The sequence below is a fragment of the Schistocerca gregaria genome, chromosome 3 (genome assembly GCF_023897955.1).
Source record: "Schistocerca gregaria isolate iqSchGreg1 chromosome 3, iqSchGreg1.2, whole genome shotgun sequence".
NCBI classification, from domain to species: Eukaryota; Metazoa; Arthropoda; class Insecta; order Orthoptera; family Acrididae; genus Schistocerca; species Schistocerca gregaria.
Window position 1 is genome coordinate 811,415,321 of NC_064922.1, and position 20,876 is coordinate 811,436,196.

The window sequence follows — 20,876 nt, forward strand, 5'->3', positions numbered from 1 at the left end:
TGGAAGACACTGGAGTTGTTTCTCGATGATGTACTGTATGTTCTCGACTGCAGAAGAATCTGGGGATTGAGCAGGCCAGGGCAACATGAAGACATTCTGCAGTGCAAGTTGGAGTGCTACAACAGAATGTGAGTGAGAGCTATCCTGTTGGAAAGCACCCCCCGGAATACTGTTCATGAATGGCAATTAAACAGGTACCACCGGCAGACTGACAAATTTACTGTGAAGGTGAGTGGGACATCCACGAGAGTGCTTCTGCTGTCATATGAAATCATACCCAAAACCATAACTCAAGGCTTAGGCCCACTGTGTCTGACACGCAGACAGGTTGGTTGCTGGTACTCAACTGGCCTCGTTATAACCAACACGCCGCCATCACTGGTACGAAGGCTGTATCAGTTTTCATCAGAACACACAACAAAAAATGGCTCTAAGCACTATGGGACTTAACATCTGAGGTCATCAGTCCACTAGATTTAGAACTACTTAAACCTAACTAACCTAAGGACATCACACACATCCATGCCCAGGCAGGACTGGAATCTGGGATCGTAGCAGCAGGGCGGTTTCGGACTGAAGCACCTTGAACCGCTCGGCCACAGTGGCAGGCTTACACAAAACAGACCTCTACTTTTCCCTCGAATGTGCTCTCTCTTGACCCCGCAAAAGTTGCAAATGGCGATAGTTTAGGTCAGTGGAACTCACACTACAGGTCGTCTGGCTCGGAGCTGTCCTTGGAGTAACGGATTTTTAACAGTACGTTGTGTCACTGTGGTGCGAAGTGGTGCTCAAATTGCTGCTGCTGGTGGAGTACCATGTGCCACTGCCATATGACGAACACTATGTTCTTTCGTGTCGGTACGGAGCGCGTCTTCTTGCGACCGTACATTCCCGTGACCGCTGGTGCCAGCAGTCATGTACAGTATCTACAGTCTTGCCAAGTCTCTCTGGAATATCGTAGAAGGCACATCCAGTTTCTCGTAGGTCTATCATACGACTTCGTTCAAAGTTAGTGTCGTGTTGATGATGGCGTCTTTGTAGCCTTAAAGTGATTCTTGACTAACACCAACTCACTAACTCAGCTCTCAAAGGTAACTAACGCACACGAGCGGTAGAGCGTGTATTTAAAAACTCGATTTGCATCCTGAGAGTGGCGTTACTAGCACCACTATTATTCGACTGGTGCGAAATTGGAATAGATATCATCTTTCAGATGTATAACCAAGGCAATCAACTTCCGTTTATATCTGATAATTTATTTTCGTCAGTGTAGATACATTTTCTCCATACGGCTCTCTTCCTCAACTGCCCTTGAAACCTTTTCAATCAGCGCCTCCTAAGTAATTGACGAGTTTTACCTTCATCAACTGTTCATTCTTTCAAAATGGTCACGCTCACACCAGTGTTTTGGGTAAATGAATCCATAAACAAGATAAATAGTATGAGATCTTCACTCTGCAGCGGAGTGTGCGCTGATATGAAACTTCCTGGTAGATTAAAACTTTGTGCCGGACCGAGGCTAGAACACAGGAGCTTTGTCTTTTGCGGGCAAGTGCTCTACCATCTGAGCTACCGAAGCGCGACTCACGCCTCGTCCCCACAGCTTTACTACTGCCAGTACGTTGTCTCCTACCATCCAAACTTAACTGAAGCTCTCCTGCGAACGTTGCAGAACTAGCAAAATATGGTTCAAATGGCTCTGAGCACTACGGGACTTAACATCTGAGGTCATCAGTCCCCTGGAACTAACTTAAGGACATCACACACACCCATGCCCGAAGCAGGATTCGAACCTGCGACCTTAGCGGTAGCGCGGTTCCAGACTGAAGCGTCTAGAATCACTCGTCCACTGGGGTCGGCCAGAAATAACACTCCTGAAGGAAAGGGTATTGCGGAGACATGGTGTAGCCACAGTCAGGGGGATGTTTCCAGAATGAGATTTTCACTCTGCAGCTGAGTGTGCGCTGATATGAAATTTCCTGGCAGGTTAAAACTGTGTGCCGGACCGAGACTCAAACTCGGGCTTCTGACTTTCGCGTGCAAGTGCTCTACCATCTGAGCTGGCAGAAGTAAAGCTTTGGGGACGGGACGTGTTCGCGCTTGGTTAGCTCAGATGTTAACCCGCGAAAGGTAAAGGTCCCAAATTCCAGTCTCGGTCCATTACACAATTTTAATCTGTGAGGAAGTTTTAAGACTTATAGTAATAACCCATATGTATCCCATATCATTGATAAGGGGCAATTTTAAGAAAATAGAAATTTCAAGATTTCAACTGACATGGAGCGACGTGGGAAATTATATGAACAGTGATCTGAATTGCCAATCTGGGGCTTGAAACGCCGACCAGCGGATTAGAAGGTATTGGCGACAGCACCACAGAGTTCAACAGATTTGAAAGATACCGTACAGATGACCCGTTTTTCTACTGATTCCGACATCGTACGTCACAACACGATGTGAGAATAATGTAGCTCAAATACATGGTCCTCGGAGGAATCCAAAGAGGGAATGGTCTCCATCTATGATTTGCAGTTGGAGTACCAGATAACAGATGGACGAGACCGTAAAACATATCGCGGTGAGACAGCTGGTGGCCCGTCGGCTGAGAAACAGCCAATGAGGGGCCAATGGAGCGCGTCGGCGCGGGCGCGCATGCGCGAGCCGGGCGTCGGGACGCCGGTCGGCGCCGTGTGGCGAGCGGGTGGGACAGTTGCTCTGCCGCTGCCGCCGGCGCCGCCTCGCCTCTGCCCGCCACGCCACCCTAGCAGCCGGGCTCCGGGACCGCCGGCACCTCACCGCGTCACGGACACGTCACCCGCCACTGTGCGCTCCGCGTGTACGGCACAGCTGCCACTCCACGCCGGCGCAGTACGTAACTGTCCACGACGACACCTTATGTGTCCTTCCCGTGTCAGCTGTTCCTGTAACGAAATCAATCACTGCTCTTCTTACGGGATTTGTTTACAGTGCTTAGAAAGCATTACTTCACTCAGTCGCTTCATTTGGGCTTCATGTAAATTACAAGTACAGACTGCCTCCATGGTATAAGCTGTTTGTAAAACTATAAAGGCAAACTATTGTCCTGTGGGTGAAGTAAGTGTCATTGCTCACTGACCAAAACACTAAATTTCGTATTCCACTCATGTTGATTGTGCTATAATAGTAATAGCAACTGTCATTATTTTTTCTTACAATAACGAGAACCGAATTTCTGTTCAAATATGAAGTAAGCTATTAACTCCTGTCCGATTGTAGTACCGACAGTTTGCATAAGCACGTTACTTCTAAATAAACGTAAATCGTCTGGAGAACAGCACAATATGAAGCAGAAATGTGAATTAAAGCTAACTGACATAACGACATAAACAATTAACTGTTTACTTATAGAGACTTCACAGTATATCGTGTACAGTACACAATGTCTGTAACAAGATACATTTACGTATAATGAATGAACACAATATGAGTCTAGAGGAGTAAGTCTTTGACGCAAGATTAATTAAGGTTATTGACTTAAAAAATGAGATCTAATTAATATTACACAGATACAGGACCATCGCCTATGTTGATTTCATTCTACATAGCAACTTTCAGTTTGTATATGGCACTGATCATTAATTAACAATAACTTTGACTACGAAGTGAAATCCTTACACTGGCCGTCATTTGTGACAGATTAGGTCAGTGCATGCGGATACGAAAGCAACGATGATCATGTGTCCCGAGAACCGCGGATATTGTTACGCATTTTATTACATTTAGAAAGGCTACCAACATTTGTGTGCTCTGCATGGATGAAACTTCATTAAGCTTGTGCAACTCAAGGTCTAATGAACGATGTCCAGAAAACTGTGTGTTTCTGGACACTTCCTTCTTCAATAATAACTATTGGAAACATCATACGTCGATAGCATGCAGTTACCTGTGGCGTGTGAAGGATTGTGAGACGACAGCACAATCACCTCTTGGTTTCTAATCTTTCGTAAAATAATATGTCTTACTGAGGAAACGACCTATGAATGGCAAGGATGCCAGACGTCTTTAAAACAGTGAAAGTCATTATACTACGCCCTGTACCAATAAAACGACTTGAGTAATGCTCTAACAGAGACAATAATGGCGACATAAACATTTGTGGAACCTGTTCGTCTACTCGTGGAAGTAGGCGTTGAGAGGACAGGAGGCAGCAATTTCAGGTATACTATGAACCTTTCCAACCTCACATCTGCTTCAGAAGTAGCCAGGTATAATCTGACTGAGTATAACATCCTTAACGACATTATCCAGAACCAGGTAGTGCAAGCCCTCTTCTGCATGGTATACACCTGTATTTTTGTGCTCGGCGTGTTCGGAAACGTGCTCGTGTGCTATGTAGTGGGCCGGAACCGTGCCATGCAGACGGTGACGAACCTGTTCATCAGCAACCTGGCCCTGTCGGACATCCTGCTATGCATCCTCTGCGTGCCCTTCACCCCTCTCTACACCTTCCTGGGCTCTTGGATATTCGGCAGTACTCTGTGCCACGTGGTGGCCTTCGCGCAAGGCACCAGCGTGTACATATCGACGCTGACTCTCACGTCAATAGCGGTGGACCGTTTCTTCGTCATCGTCTATCCGTTCAAGCCGCGCATGAAGCTGGCGACGTGCGCCATCATCATATCCTGCATATGGCTGTTCTCCGTGATGGTCACTCTCCCGTACGGCATATACACCGTGCTGCGCGCTGACAGGAGGGCGTTCTACTGCGAGGAGCACTGGCCGTCCGAGAGGGTGCGGCAGGTGTACGGCGGCCTCACGGCGACGCTGCAGTTCGTCCTGCCCTTCTTCATCGTCACCTTCTGCTACGTGAACGTCTCGCTGAAGCTGAACGATCGCGCCAGGGCCAAACCGGGCAGCAAGAACTCGAGGCGGGAGGAGGCGGATAGGGACCGCAAGAGGCGCACCAACCGCATGCTCATCGCCATGGTGACCATCTTCGGCGTCTCCTGGATGCCGCTCACCATCGTCAACCTGACCAACGACCTGTACATGTCGACGGGCCGCTGGGAGTACTTCAACCTGAGCTTCTTCGTGGTGCACGCGCTCGCCATGAGCTCCACCTGCTACAACCCGTTCCTGTACGCCTGGCTCAACGAGAACTTCCGCAAGGAGTTCAAGCTGGTGCTGCCGTGCTTCGACCGGGCGGCGTTGCTGGCGGGAGGCCAGCGCGGGGGCAGCAACAGGGCCGGCGGGGGCGGCGGCGGCGCCACCACGGCCGGGGGCGGCGCGTCGGGCCGCTCCTACGGCGGCGGCGGCGGCGGCGGGGGCTGGAAGTCCGAGCGCACCACCTGCAACGGCAACGAGACGCTCGACTCGGTGCTGCTGACGTCGGCGGTGCACTGCCGCAGCACCTCGGTGCGCCGCCCCACCGCCAGCTCCATCCCCGAGGAGTTCGAGCCGCCACCGGCCGGCGACGCCGAGGGCGGAGCCGCCGCTTCCTACTCTGCCATGGCGGACGAGGTCCACCTGCACCTGGGACCTGGTCTCCATAAGCCCGACGTCCCACCAGGCGTCCTCCTGGAGTCCCTCTAGGTGAGTAGGAGTTTACTCTAATTCCCTCATTTGCTCTCTCCTACTCATTATTTCAGAGATACTGATACGGCGACGAAATTCTGCAAAACAACCACATCCGAAAATGTCTCACCACCTCTGCACCATTTTCGGTATCCACAATCGCAATTCCAGAAAAGCTGATAGTGAAGAATAAATAACTTTCATTTCTGTCAATGATCACAATACTACCGGTTTCAGTGATCAACGACCACCTTGAAATCTGTTATGTAACGTGTCCTAATATAACTAAGCTACAGTGGCACATATTTAAAATATTGTATAAATTAGACCACAGTGCTGCCGAGTCTGTACTGTAAATATCGATAGTCTTAAGATCAAAAGTTTTATGAAAACTGACGGAAACAAAAGGAATTCATTCCTAACTTCCTGGATCACCGTTTTAATCAGCGATCATGTCCCAACTTATGAAAATGATTGCGAACTGTATGGACAAAACAACTGTTCTCACGAATGTTTTTTACACCTGCATACTGTTTTCAGCATCATAATCATTTTTCCAATGTAACTGTTCATTTTATTCATTTTAGGTTATGCAAGTGGTGTAGAGATGGAGAGATATTCCTCCAAAACAGGTCTATAGATTAACAGACTTACCGTGAAATAATTATTCCCTTAAAAATGAAAAACGGTGCTCCGGGTACAATACTTCCACTATGATGCGGAAGAGCCCTATACACAACTGCTATTCATCATTGTGTACTGTCAGCATAACGTATAAGTTATTTACTCCTGTTACCACTATTTTTTGTCTTCTATCTTATTAACAAGGTACCAGAAAGGTAGGTGTGAATGTGTGTCTGTCTCTGTGTGTGTGTGTGTGTGTGTGTGTGTGTGTGTGTGTGTGTGTGTGTGTGTGTTTTGTGTTTTTCTATATGAGTGCTATCGCAGTAATCCCTTTTTTGAAGACTGGTTTCAAGTTAGTCTTCCATCATCACAGCAGATCGCACAGCAACAGTGAAGCAAAGTGCATGACATTCCCTTCTATCAGACTTTGTTTGACACACTAGTTATTAGGCATCATATCTTCAAATATGAGCCACACTTTATAAGAATAACTCGTATTAAAACGTATGATACCTAATAATTATTTGGAATTGGTAGTTTAATAAGTGGTTATTGTGATTGCGACTGGTCAATGAATTGTCAATTTGACTTTAAAAAGAAATCCAACTTCTTTGACAATGTGTATATTTGTATTGGAACTTGCCAGTATGTAGTAGTATATGTAGATTTTCCGTGACAGGGTGTTACAAAAAGGTACGGCCAAACTTTCAGGAAACATTCCTCACACACAAAGAAAGAAAATATGTTACGTGGACATGTGTCGGGAAACGCTTACTTTCCATGTTAGAGCTCATTTTATTACTTCTCTTCCAATCACATTAATCATGAAATGGAAACACACAGTAACAGAACGTACCAGCGTGACATCAAACACTTCGTTGCAGCAAATGTTCAAAATGTCCTCCGTTAGCGAGGATAAATGCATCCACCCTCCGTCGCATGGAATCCCTGATGCGCTGATGCAGCCCTGGATAATTGCGTATTGTATCACAGCCGTCCACAATACGAGCACGGAAGAGTCTCTACATTTGGTACAGGCATTGCGTACAGAAGAGGTTTCAAATGCCGCCATAAATGAATGTCAAGAGTGTTGAGGTCAGGAGAGCGTGGAGGCCATGGAATTGGTCGGCCTCTACCAATCCGTGGGTAACCGAATCTATTGTTCAGAAGCGTACGAACACTTCAACTGAAATGTGCAGGAGCTCCATCGCGTATGAAGCACATGTTGTGTCGTACTTGTAAAGGCACAAGTTCTAGCAGCACAGGTAGGGTATCCAGTATGAAATCATGATAACGTGCTCCATTGAGCGTAGGTGGACGAAACTAAAATGAGCTCTAACATGGAAATTAAGCGTTTCCGGACACAAGCCCACATAACATGTTTTCTTTATCTGTCTGTGAGGAATGTTTCCTGAAAGTTAGGCCGTACCTTTTTGTAGCACCCAGTATATTCATGGGTTCAACGGCACGCCCTGAAGTTACGTTGTAGGCCCAACTAACGAAATTATTTTCCTTCCCATCTTACGAGTAATTAAATTTGTTGCCACCTCTTTCCATATTGATTATTCTCAGGCTATTTGCGCTTAGAGATTTTCTTCCGTAAACTATCTCCTAAGTTTTTGCTGCCTCGCGAGTAGTTGTTAGTTGATAACACTGAATTCCTATCGTGATAGGTTACTTTACAAATCAGTTCCAAAAGTTGATACATACGCCTGTGAGATTCAGAGACGTAAATCTCGATAGACGATTATCATGATGTTGAGGAGTTCCTATGCAGCGTTGTTATTTACATTTAGGTTCTTAGTTCAGTTAGGAAAATGAATATTCTATGCTGCCAGCTTGAAAAGTTACCCATAAAGTTAATTTACTGTTCAAAACTGATTAATAATTACAGTTTGGAATTGTTTTTTAGAAGGTTTAGTAATGGTTAAGAATCAAGTGCTCAGGGAGAGGTGTTATCTATTAAGGTCATTGTTGATTTCGCTATAATGCTATGAAACCTTCATAATTTAGGGAAAGCATTTTTATTTAAAATGGTAAATAAAGCAGAGCTATTCATTCTCCAAGCACTACCGTGTTGACTAGTATTGCTGATTACTGGAGAGCCTTTGTAACAATGGGGATGGGTTGTTTGGGGGAGGAGACCAGACAGCAATGTCACCGGTCTCATCGGATTAGAGAAGGATGGAGAAGGAAGTCGGCCGTGACCTTTCAAACGAACCATCTCGGCATTTGCCTGGAGCGAATTAGGGAAATCATGGAAAACCTTATACAGGATGGCCGTACGCGGGATAGAACCGTCGTCCTGCCGAATGCGAGTCCACTATGCTAACCACTGCGGCACCTCGCTCGGCCTTTTGTGGCAGGCACTTCATCTAGAAGTAGGTCACTATTACGTTTTACATACTCTTAAACTGTTTAAAACGGTGTCAAAACATCTCGTGGGGGCACATTTCTTCACACATCCATTGCAATCATACACCATGCACAGAAATACTGTGTTGCAATATTCCAACATTTACAGAACAGCAGTCACATCTAAGGACCGTTAATAAATATTTGTCCCTGTGACTCCCAGTAGGCCATATATCCCGTGACTCAAGAAAATGTACCTTCATGTTAAATGAAACATCTCTCAGAAAAATGACCTTCTCACTATATTTCTTTGATGTCGGCCTATAACAGGAAAGTCCTCGCTTCCACGGGACCATGTTATCAGAGGTGAACACCGCAGTGAGAATAAATGCAGTGTTCAGTTGTCCGAGTGTCATCGTTCGACTGTGCCGCTTAGCTCTGCTGTGTTTTCCTCATTGGAAATGTTGCCCGACCATAGATTCACTTCTTAAACATTTATTTAACAATTGAGAATCGTTGAGAATACATTAAATGTTATGTTTAAATTATTATTCTCTAGAAGTACAACTACTGGGCTACTACTAAAAATTTTATACAAAGATGCTTGATGAACTTGTGTAATGATAAAACTAATTTTGCACCCCATGCTAGAGTGTACATTTTCTCCATTGGTCAGTTGAACTCTACTTCGTGATCTTTCCTTTCAAACTATTGCTTTGACGACTGTTTCAATCTCGAACATCACGGGTGAAAATGACCACCAAAATTTTTCCGTACAAGCTATGATTTCTCTTTTTTTATTTTGGTGGCTATATAATTTTTTAAGGTAGTGGGTTCCTATTGTTACGAGAAACACAATCAGCGGAAGGAATAGGCCTAATATCCTGATGAATTTTTCCATCATGTCTAGAAGTGATAACAAATTAGTGCAATTACGCAATACCGTTACAATAATTTCGAAGCTCATATTTTATTAATGTTAATTTTAATAATGAACAGCCTCGGTTGCATCGTTTACCTAGGTAAACTGTGCAACTGAGGCTGTTAATTATTAAAATTGAAACTAATATTTACACAGTAGCTGACAGCGCCGCGAAATATTGAAGACATTTAAGCTCACATTTTATAACAGGATGGTGGACGTAATCCTGAATTAACAAACTCATATTCCTAAATTTATAATACGAAGTGCATTATTCACTCACTCACAAGAGAATCTATTTATAATACCTACACAAATCGCAAAATTCCCCAAAGTAATACAAAACCAATGTTCTGTGTAAAGTATCTTGAATTAAATAATGCTCGTAATTACATAAATGCATTCCAGGATGATCTGTGACGGAACCGACACAAAAAGCCGTATCGATAAATTTAAAAGTAGCTATGTAGTCATTCACAGAAGTGAAACCTACGTATAGCAGTCTCATAATGCTACAAATATAGGCTGCAAGTGGAGCGCTGTCTAAATATATGGATTATTGCGTGACGTTAAGCTTGCGCATATGCAAACAAGTTGTCGGAGCCAACAGTCACTCACAACATATCACTTAGCGCCGGCTGGAGTGGCGGAACGGTTGTAGGCGCTACAGACTAGAACAGCGCGACCGCTACGGTCGCAGGTTCGAATGCTGCCTCGGGCGTGGATATATATGATGTCCTTAGTTAGGTTTCAGTAGTTGTAAGTTCTATTGGACTGACGACCTCAGAAGTTAAGTCCCATAGTGCTCAGAGCCATTTGAACCATATCACTTAGCTATTGAAAAGCGCACCACGTGTTATTACCGAACCACAGAGATGAACCTCGCCAAAATCCGGCGCGGTCGACTCTTTGCCTAAAAGCCCCCGGCTTGCAGAAACCGATGCAGACCCTGCCTCGCCGAATTATAAACTGTATCAGACCACGAACAACCCATCGCACATCGAGCCAAGCTGCTACGTCACAACAAAACATTAATATAAGAGCCCATCGCTGAAATGTACAACAAATTAGACCTACAGACAAGGCATTGAAAAGAGCATCTCACATCATTGCACCGTCTCCAATATTGCATTTCATCCTATCTCTACCGGTTCATTTATAATTAATAATAATAAAACTAATACCTATTTTGCTGACCCGCCCTCGCCGTTGATACAACGGGCACCTAATGAGTTCTTGACTTACTTGGCCAGCTTACACTGAGCTCTTACAATTTACATTTACTGCAACGTACTTGCATGGAATGCGACTTCGCTATTGACATCCTTGAAAATGTGCCTATTTATCTGTTACACACACATTGCACGTATGGTATACGGATTCTGAACCTGTATCAGTTATAAGACCTACACTACTTATATGCCGTGGTTTTGTTTACAGCTATAACGCTACTTACAGGGAGTACACTCGTCCTCCCTATGAACTAACAAAATTGGAGTGTAATTTCGTGCAATACCTTTAGGGAAAGTATGGCTCATTTACGGTTAATTCAAACGTCACACGACAAGCCGGAGTACAAGGATAGTGAACTTCTGTATACATGTTTCAGAGACGCGTCATTACAGCCACAGAATTCCCATTACACGTGGGAAAATGACGAAGTGAACGTAGGAGCAGAAACGCAAAACAAAACGTTTTCACTGCATCTGATTTTATTACTATAATACACATGATCAGTAGCTAGAGATTGCGTGGAAACCACAGACTGTGACCAATAAGCTCAAGGAAAAGTGATACATAACATTTATAGCCTCTCACAAAAATAAAATTGATGATCATTTGACCTCGAAAATCTATAGAGGAGCGTTGGGTGTAAGGGTAAAGACTACCATCTCACGAATCAGACATGAAGATTCATAGCCGTGACGTGTGCACAATGAGTAGCTTACGATTACTACATGACATGACCTTAAGTTGTCTCGTCATTTCGTACGAACCACGGCCATAACACCTTAACACAACCCGCCCACACACGTCCATCAATTCTCAAACCCCTCTCGCTTACGTTGCGAAATCGTACAACAATATTTAGGAGGAAGGCAGCAACGGCTGATGCGTTCGGTTCACTAGGGCGTTTTGAAGATGCCTGTCCTCTCGCCCAAGATCAAATACAGAAATGTTCTCTCCGAAGATCGAGGACTGAATAAGCCCCCCTCTCCCCAAAGCTCCAATACCGAATGCCATCTCCCCAAAACATGACTTCTAATCGTGTTCTCCGCAGGCTCCAAGCAAAACTCACGTCTGCCAATTGGAGCATTCAGTTACAAGTTCCATAATGGAATTAGTTGTTGGAAACAGTTCCATTCCCCCCCGAAAAATTATTTGTATATGCTGGTCACTCTTTGTCTCCCCAATTTAGTGAAACTAAGCCATTGGCGTCCATGCTCCCATTCCTTTCTACTCTAGAGAGTAGAAAGTAATGAGAGCATGGACGCCAGTGGCTTAGTTTCGCTAAATTGGGGAGACAAAGAGTGACCAGCCAATGAAATCCTTTCGTCAAGATTTTAAACATGGCTGCAACAGCAACTGTTGAAATTCTTCACGATAGAGGATGACAACCAAAAACAGTTGCAGGATGAAAATTTATTAAAATTCTTGATCAAGGTTTCGGTACATATAAATATACATTCGTCAGAAGTAAAAAATCTAAAATTACATCATGCAATCGAGATTAATAAAACAATTATGCCAAAGGCGTCGTCAATAATTGAGACATCATCTCCATCAGTACAACATGACTTTGGGCACAGGATCAAAGCGAACAGTTTAGCACCGAAACCTTGATCAAGAATTTTAATAAATTTTCATCCTGCCACTGTTTTTGGCTGTCATCCTTTATCATGAAGAAATCGTTTCGTGATATTTTTCGAGACATGAAGTCATTAATGTCCAGTGCTATGATATCTACATCGTACTCCGTAAGCCACCTAATTGCGTGCTGCGGAGTGTATTCTTTGTATAGTAACTGAGCCCTTCCATCCCTGTTCCTCTACTGAATAGTCCGTGGGAAGGATGTTTGTCGGTAAGCCTATGTACAGTCCCTTTTTTCTCGTATTTTCTCCCCGTGGTCATTGCGCGAAACGTATCTGGGGGGAAGTAATAAATTTTTCGACTCTTCGCGGAAAGAGCTCTCTCGGAATTTCGGAAGTAAATCTCTTCTTGATGCACAATGCCTCTCTGGTAACGTCTGCCACTCAAGTTTGTTGAGCATCTCCGTAACGCTCTCGCGCCGGCCAAATGATCCCGTGACGAAACGAGTCGCTCTTCACTGGGTCTTCTCTATCTCTTCTAATAGGCCTACCTGGTAGGGACCCCAGATAGGTGAACAATGCTGAAGAATCGATTGAACAAGCGCCTTGGAAGTCACATCCTACATTGGTGAATTACATTTCCTTAATATTCTCCCTATGAATCTGAGTCTGGCATCTACTTTTCCCATTAGGTTTAAATGCTCATTCAAATGCCCGGCTAAGGCTGCTCTGGATAGTTACTTCTAGGTAGTTTATGGTAGCTAGTGTTTCCAGCGTTTTGCCGTCAATGGTCTACCTGTACACTAGAGGATTTCTTTCACTATGTGAGCGAAATATGATACATTTATTTACGTTGAGGGTTAGCTGCCAGAGACTGAACAATTCCTTAATTCTCTTGAGGTCATTCTGCGAATCGTTACTACCTTCTGGCGATGCTACTTAGTTACAGACAAACACTTCATCTGGGAACAGCCCTAAAGAGCATCCGACGCTTTCTATATATGATACTTCCTTGCGATACACCGTGATTTACCTTTACATCTGTCAATTTTATTTCGTTAAGGACCACGTGTTAACATTATCGGAAAGGAAATCTCGAATCCAGTCGCTAATCGTCTCCGATAGTGGATAAGCTCGTATTTTTTTCACTAAACAATAGTGCAGGGTGGTGTCAAATGCGTTCGTGAAGTCAAGGAAAGCGGCACCAGCCTGAGCGCCTTTGTCAACGGCACTGTGGGTCTTATGGAGTAACAAAGCGAGCTGAGTTTCTCAGGATCTGCGGTTTCGGAATCCATATTGATTCTTGAGCATAAAATATGTTACATATTTCTACAACAGAGTGACGTCAACGATATAGGTCCATCATTGTGAGAATCTGTTCTACGGCCCTTCTTAAAAATGGGGATGACTTGCCCTTTCTTCCAATCGCTAGGTACCCTTCGTTGCTCAAGCGATCTACGATAAATTACATCTACATTTATAATCCGCAAGCTACCCAACATTGTGTGGCGGCGGGCACTTTACGTGCCACTGTCTTTGTTGTGGTTGGCAGGAGAGCTAACACAGGGTTACTAAAGGAGGCCGAAATGCACGCGTTTTAGCTCTCGCATGCTGGCGTGAGGTCTGGAACATGACAAGGGAATTAGAATTGAGAAAAACGGACGTAGCTGGTGGAACACTTAACTTTAATCCATTAATGACGAACGTCGCTCTGGACGGTACATGATGCACAATGTCAATAATAACTGATAATGGCGCCTTGCTAGGTCGTAGCAAATCACGTAGCTGAAGTCTATGCTAACTATCGTCTCGGCGAATGAGAGCGTAGAAGTCAGTGAACCATCGCTAGCAAAGTCGGCTGTACAACTGGTTCAAAATGGTTCAAATGGCTCTGAGCACTATGGGACTCAACTACTGTGGTCATTAGTCCCCTAGAACTTAGAACTACTTAAACCTAACTAACCTAAGGACATCACACACATCCATGCCCGAGGCAGGATTCGAACCTGCGACCGTAGCAGTCGCACGGTTCCGGACTGCGCGCCTAGAACCGCGAGACCACCGCGGCCGGCTGTACAACTGGGCTGAGTGCTAGGAAGTCTCTCTAGACCTGCCGTGTAGCGGCGCTCGGTCTGTAATCATTGATAGTGGCGACACGCGGGTTCGACGTATACTACCGGACCGTGGCCGATTTAAAGGCTACCACCTAGCAAGTGTGGTGTCTGGCGGTGACACCACAGTCTTTACCTCTCTTCCCTGTTCCAGTCTAGTATGGTTCGCTGGAAGAACGACTGCCGGAAAGCCTCCGTGCGCGCTTGAATCTCTCTAATTTTACATTTATCATCTCCTCGGGAGACACGTTACCTGCAGATCATAACCGGGACATGATGAAACTTTGTGCCTACTGCCTGCGACGTACCGTAATTCACTGCCACATGAAGTTAATATCTGATAATGTCACAACTCCTCTGCAATAAAAGGTGATATCTGTTTAACTAGTTTATTAATATTCAAATGATGGTACGCACCTACCTTTCTCCACCTGATTGGTACTGATATAGTTAACAAATGAAAGTCCGTCTATTCCAGAGAAGTCACAGATTTTTCGTGTTTGCTAAGTACTAAATCCATACATATTATAACATCGGATATACGTATACACAATTACTTTTTTCTACCGTGTAGAATAGGGTCTCACCGATGAGAGGATACGGTACATAAAAGGCGTAATGGACTTATGTCCGGAAATGCATGGTCCCATGCTCGACCGTTTATTCGACCATACATTGTTATAGAGACTGCGGTCTAATATGTGCTGTACCAGGCAGCCACAGTAACAGTGTATGCTGAGAATGGTTCCTATGTGCCTGAACTCATAAGTGTACGGGCCGTTGCATGTTCTGTCTGACACGTTCACATCGACGGGCTGCCTCCTAACAGTTTCAGAGGCAGCATGAATACGTTGCTCCAATGTCTCCACATTTGGAATGGGCTCTGCATACACGACACTTTTGAGAAAGCCCCATAACAAGAAATCGCACGGTTTGAGATCCGGTGAACGAGCATGCCACGCAACTGGAACCGTCGTTCCTTCCATTCATCAGGGAAGACACGATAGAAATGCGTCAGGAGGTTAACGGCGAAGTGGCTGGAGCACCATCATGTAGCAGCCACATAACCCTTCGAATCATCAATGGCACTTCTTTCAGCATGGGAGGAAAAGTCACCCTCAAGAAAGACAGATATTTATGGCCTGTTAGACGACGTGGAAGGAAGACAGGTCCCAAAATACGGTCGCCAGGTATCCCGGCTCATACATTCCAGCAGCATCGTTACTGATTGTTCGCTGTCACCATATCATGGGCATTCTGCATACTATCCCACATATGACTGTTGTGAAAGCTCATCGTAAAGGTGGCCTCATACGTGAGTCGGATAGATGACCCAAATCCAGGACTCGTGTTTGCCTGGTAAAGAAACCAGTGACAAAACTGCTCCCGATGTGGAAAGTCTGTCTCTAGTATGTCCTGCACTGCTTGTGAATGATAATGGTAGTAACAGTTGTCATGGAGAAAGTTCGACACGGTGGCCTGGCTTATCCTGTACTGGAGGGCCAACTGCCTGGCACTGATACGTCGGTCGCCTTCCATAGTGTTAATCACATTTTCTTGCAAGTCTGGTGTCCGAATATTTTTGGTATGCCTTTCATGATTTCCTGCTTCCTGGAACTAAACTTGTTTAAGAAAAAGTGCGAAACACTGTTGCTGGCATTGTATACTGCGGTTTGTTGTCGGCGATTGATAAAATCTTGCTGCCCACCGCCATGTACCTCTCTGTAAGTAAACACCACGTTGACAAGCTCTCGATTCGAATACGGAACCATTGTGTACAACGCTGTATCACATCCACTACAAGGTGAGTCAGCAATAGAAGTGAATCGGACACAACATTACCAATTACTATGGCAGGAGGGGGTGCTAGGTCATGACATATGAGGACCAGTACTCCCCTCTAGGAGGAAAGTATGCATACCGTAACGGTGGCTGCATGGTACATCGGGTATTAGACGGCAGTCTCTGTAACAAAGTATGAGTGAATGAATGGTCTCTACATGTTAAAAAATACATTTCCGGACGTGAGTTCATTAGACATATTTTGTTCCGTATCCTCTTATCCAGGAGAAAGAAAACTGGCGATCTACGGATCGGAGTGTGGAATGTCAGATCCCTTAATCGGGCAAGTAGGTTAGAAAATTCAAAAAGGGAATTGGATAGGTTAAAGTTAGATACAGTGGTAATTTGTGAAGTTCGATGGCAGAAGGAACAAGACTTTTGGTCAGGTGAATACAGGTTTATAAATACAAAATCAACTAGGGGTAATGCCGGAGTAGGTTTAATAATGAATAAAAAAATAGGAGTGCGGGTAAGCTACTACAAACAGCATAGTGAACGCATTATTGTGGCCAAGATAGACACAATGCCCATGCCTACTACAGTAGTACAAGTTTATATGCCAACTAGCTCTGCAGATGATGAAGAAATTGATGAAATGTATGATCAGATAAAAGAAATTATTCAGGTAGTGCAGGCAGACGAAAATTTAATAGTTATGGGTGACTAGAATTCGTCAGTAGGAAAACGGAAATAAGATAACATATTGGGTGAATATGGATTGGGGGAGAGAAATGAAAGAGGAAGCCGTCTGGTAGAATTTTGCACAGAGCATAACTTAATCATAGCTAACACTAGGTTCAAGAATCATAAAAGAAGGTTGTATATATGGAAGAATTCTGGAGATATTAAAAGGTATCAGATAGATTATATATTGGGAAGACAGAGATTTAGGAATCAGGTTTTAAATTGTAGGACATTTCCAGGGTCAGATGTGGACTCTGACCACAATCTATTGGTTATGACCTGTAGATTAAAACTGAAGAAACTGCAAAAAGGTGAGAATTTAAGGACATGGGATCTGGATCAGCTGAAAGAACCAGAGGTTGTACAGAGTTTCAAGGAGAGCATAAGGGAACAATTGACAGGAATGGGGGAAAGAAACACAGTAGAAGAAGAATGGGTAGCTCTGAGGGATGAAGTAGTGAAGGCAGCCGAGGATAAAGTAGGTAAAAAGACGAGGGCTGCTAGAAATCCTTGGGTAACAGAAGAAATATTTAATTTAATTGATGAAAGGAGAAAATATAAAAATGCAGTAAATGAAGCAGGCAAAAAGGAATACAAACGTCTCAAAAATGAGATAGACAGGATGTGCAAAATGGCTAAGCAGGGATGGCTCGAGGACAAATGTAAGGATGTAGAAGCTTATCTCACTATGGGTAAGATATATACTGCCTACAGGAAAATTAAAGAGACCTTTGGAGAGAAGAGAACCACGTGTATGAATATCAAGAGCTCAGATGGCAACCCAGTTCTAAGCAAAGGAGGGAAGGCAGAAAGGTGGAAGGGGTAAATAGAGGGTTTATACAAGGGCGACGTACTTGAGGACAATATTATGGAAATGGAAGAGGGTATAGATGAAGACGAAATGGGAGATAAGATACTGCGTGAAGAGTTTGACACAGCACTGAAAGACCTGAGTCGAAACAAGGCCACGGGAGTAGACAACATTCCATTACAACTGCTGATCGCCTTGGGAGAGCCTATCATGACAAAACTCTACCAGCTGGTGAGCAAGATGTAAGAGACAGGCGAAATACCTTCAGACTTAAAGAAGAATGTAATAATTCCAATTCCAATGAAAGCAGGTGCAGACAGATGTGAAAATTACCGAACTATCAGTTTAATAAGTCACAGCTGCAAAATACTAACGCGAATTCTTTACAGACGAATGGAAAAACTGGTAGATGCGGACCTCGGGAAGGATCAGTTTGGATTCCGTAGAAATGATGGAACACGTGGGGTAATACTGACGTTACGACTTATCTTAGAAGAAAGATTAAGAAAAGGAAAACCTACGTTTCTAGCATTTGTAGACTTGGAGAAAGCTTTTGACTGGAATACTCTCTTTCAAATTCTGAAGGTGGCAGGGGTAAAGTACAGGGGGCGAAAGGCTAATTACAATTTGTACAGAAACCAGATGGCAGTCATACGAGTCGAGGGGCATGAAAGGGAAGCAGTGGTTGTGAAAGGAGTGAGACGGGGTTGTAGCCTCTCCCTGATGTTACCCAATATTTATATTGAGCAAGCAGTAAAGGAAACAAGAGAAAAATTCGGAGTAGGTATTAAAATTCATGGAGAAGAAGTAAAAACTTTGAGGTTCGCCGATGACATTGTAATTCTGTCAGAGACAGCAAAGGACCTGGAAGAGTAGTCGAACGGAATGGACAGTGTCTTGAAAGGAGGATATAAGATGAACATCAACAAAAGCAAAACGAGGATAATTGAATGTAGTCAAATTAAATCGGGTGATGCTAAGGGAATTAGATTAGGAAATGAGACACTTAAAGTAGTAAAGAAGTTTTGCTATTTAGGAAGTAAAATAACTGATGATGGTCGAAGTAGAGAGGATATAAAATGTAGAATGGCAATGGCAAGGAAAGCGTTTCTGAAGAAGAGAAATTTGTTAACATCGAATATAGATTTATGTATCAGGAAGTCGTTTCGGAAAGTATTTGTATGTAGTGTAGCCATGTATGGAAGTGAAATTTGGACGATAACTAGTTTGGACAAGAAGAGAATAGAAGCTTTCGAAATGTGGTGCTACAGAAGGATGCTGAAGATAAGGTGGATAGATCACGTAACTAATGAAGAGGTATTGAATAGGATTGGGGAAAAGAGAAGTTTGTGGCACAACTTGACTAGAAGAAGGGATCGGTTGGTAGGACATGTCCTGAGGCATCAAGGGATCACAAATTTAGCATTGGAAGGCAGCGTGGAGAGTAAAAATCGTAGAGGGAGACCAAGAGGTGAATACACCAGTCAGATTCAGAAGGATGTAGATTGCAGTAGGTACTGGGAGATGAAGAAGCTTGCACAGGACAGAGTAGCATGGAGAGCTGCATCAAACCAGTCTCAGGACTGAAGACGACAACAAAAACAACCTCCTGTCATCGACCAATCCCTAGAACTTGTACAGGGTGGAAAAATCACCCTGTAATCTACGAGTATATGTTCCACATTTCCTCCTAATCGATTCGATCGATTTCAACCAAACTTGGTGCACATATCACTTACTGTCAGGACGTCATCGACTCGCTGTGGGGAGTAAGAACCATGTACCTACCAAAGGTGTGGGATGGAGATAAAAAACCAGTACTCCGGGTTATTATAGGAGGAGAAGTGGTTCACGCCTGACAGTGTATATAGCTGTTACTAATATTTCTATTAGTACGAAGAACAGTGTAGGTGTGCAAGTAATTTTGCATGGCCCTTCAGTGTTTTGTGGATGTGTACTAAATTTTACGCTTACTAACGCAGACGCTCGTGGCCTTCGTAATGGTTGGGTTACTGTGGATGTAGTACGTGGTGGTAAAGTAGAGACTGTAGCAGGCATGCAGACTTTTAACAGTCAAGAAATAATTGTTTATAGGACATTTCAGATTTGTGAGGCGTACTACAGAGATAGCGGTACATTTTATCATATGTTCACAACGCCTTTGATTCATAAGACAGCATATGACAATGAGAGCATTCAAAGACTTGCAACAAACGTTAGAGATTTTCTCACTGACGTCTCCCAAAAAGGGATGAAAGGAAAAAAGTTTATCACTCACTACATTTTCGCTGCTCATGCACTTAAAGTGCCTCATGAAGTATGGCGTTCAAGTTTATTACTTCTTTATTACTAACTGTATTCGCGACACACTTTGCACACAGTATTCACGTGTAATAGTGCAGATACCCGAAAAATTATATCATTACACGATGGATACAATGTCAGAACATACAACGTCATAAACACTGAGATGCGTGAAACATTAGCACCTCATGCAAGGGGTTTCAATTTTCTGTTTCGTAGATACTAACTCTATTCGTAGTACGCTTCGCAGACATTGTCTACTTCTGCCGCTGTATGTACCTAAAAAAAATACGTCACTGTAAGACACGTACTCTAGGAGCTTTGACGTTAAATATACACATGCGTGAAAAACTGCAACATCGTACTTGACTTTTTAATTTATTACTTCGTTACTATTAACGGTATTCATACCACATTTGGCAAACAGTATCCGCACCTGCCGCTGAACGTACATAGAAAACTATGCCACTGTATGACACGTTGTTCAGGAGATATGCCGTCATAAACACTGAGCGACGTGAAAAACTGCCGCATCATTTATTAGCTCTTAGCTAGTAACTTTATTCATAACTCATTTCACAGACAGCAGCCATATACTCTGATGCCACAGCATTAACATGAAAAATTTTAACATTTTACAGCATGGAGTTCAGGAGGTAGAACGTCGTATGAACTGAGCTGATTGGAAATGATACTACAGTGTGAAATTAACTAGTGATACTGGTGAAATCTGTGCACCTACGTAAGATTGGGAGCCATTGGATTAAATGTTTACCCTGTGACAAAGACCAGAAGCACAGAACATTTACAACCATCGTAAAAAAACTGAGAGTTTGTCTTTCACAGGCTGTATTTTTATT

The 20,876-nt window shown here is 43.8% G+C and overlaps 1 protein-coding gene across 1 annotated transcript in view; it reads left to right on the plus strand.

Annotated features, from left to right (window-relative positions):
- Positions 1-3,889: 3,889 nt before the first annotated feature.
- The window catches only part of LOC126354406 (prolactin-releasing peptide receptor-like), a 478,232-nt gene continuing 461,245 nt past the window's right edge, over positions 3,890-20,876 (plus strand). Inside the window, exon 1 of the mRNA XM_050004018.1 lies at positions 3,890-5,571. Within this exon, the coding sequence (XP_049859975.1) occupies positions 4,204-5,571 (1,368 nt within the window). The 5' untranslated portion in view covers positions 3,890-4,203. The remainder of the gene's footprint in view (positions 5,572-20,876) is intronic.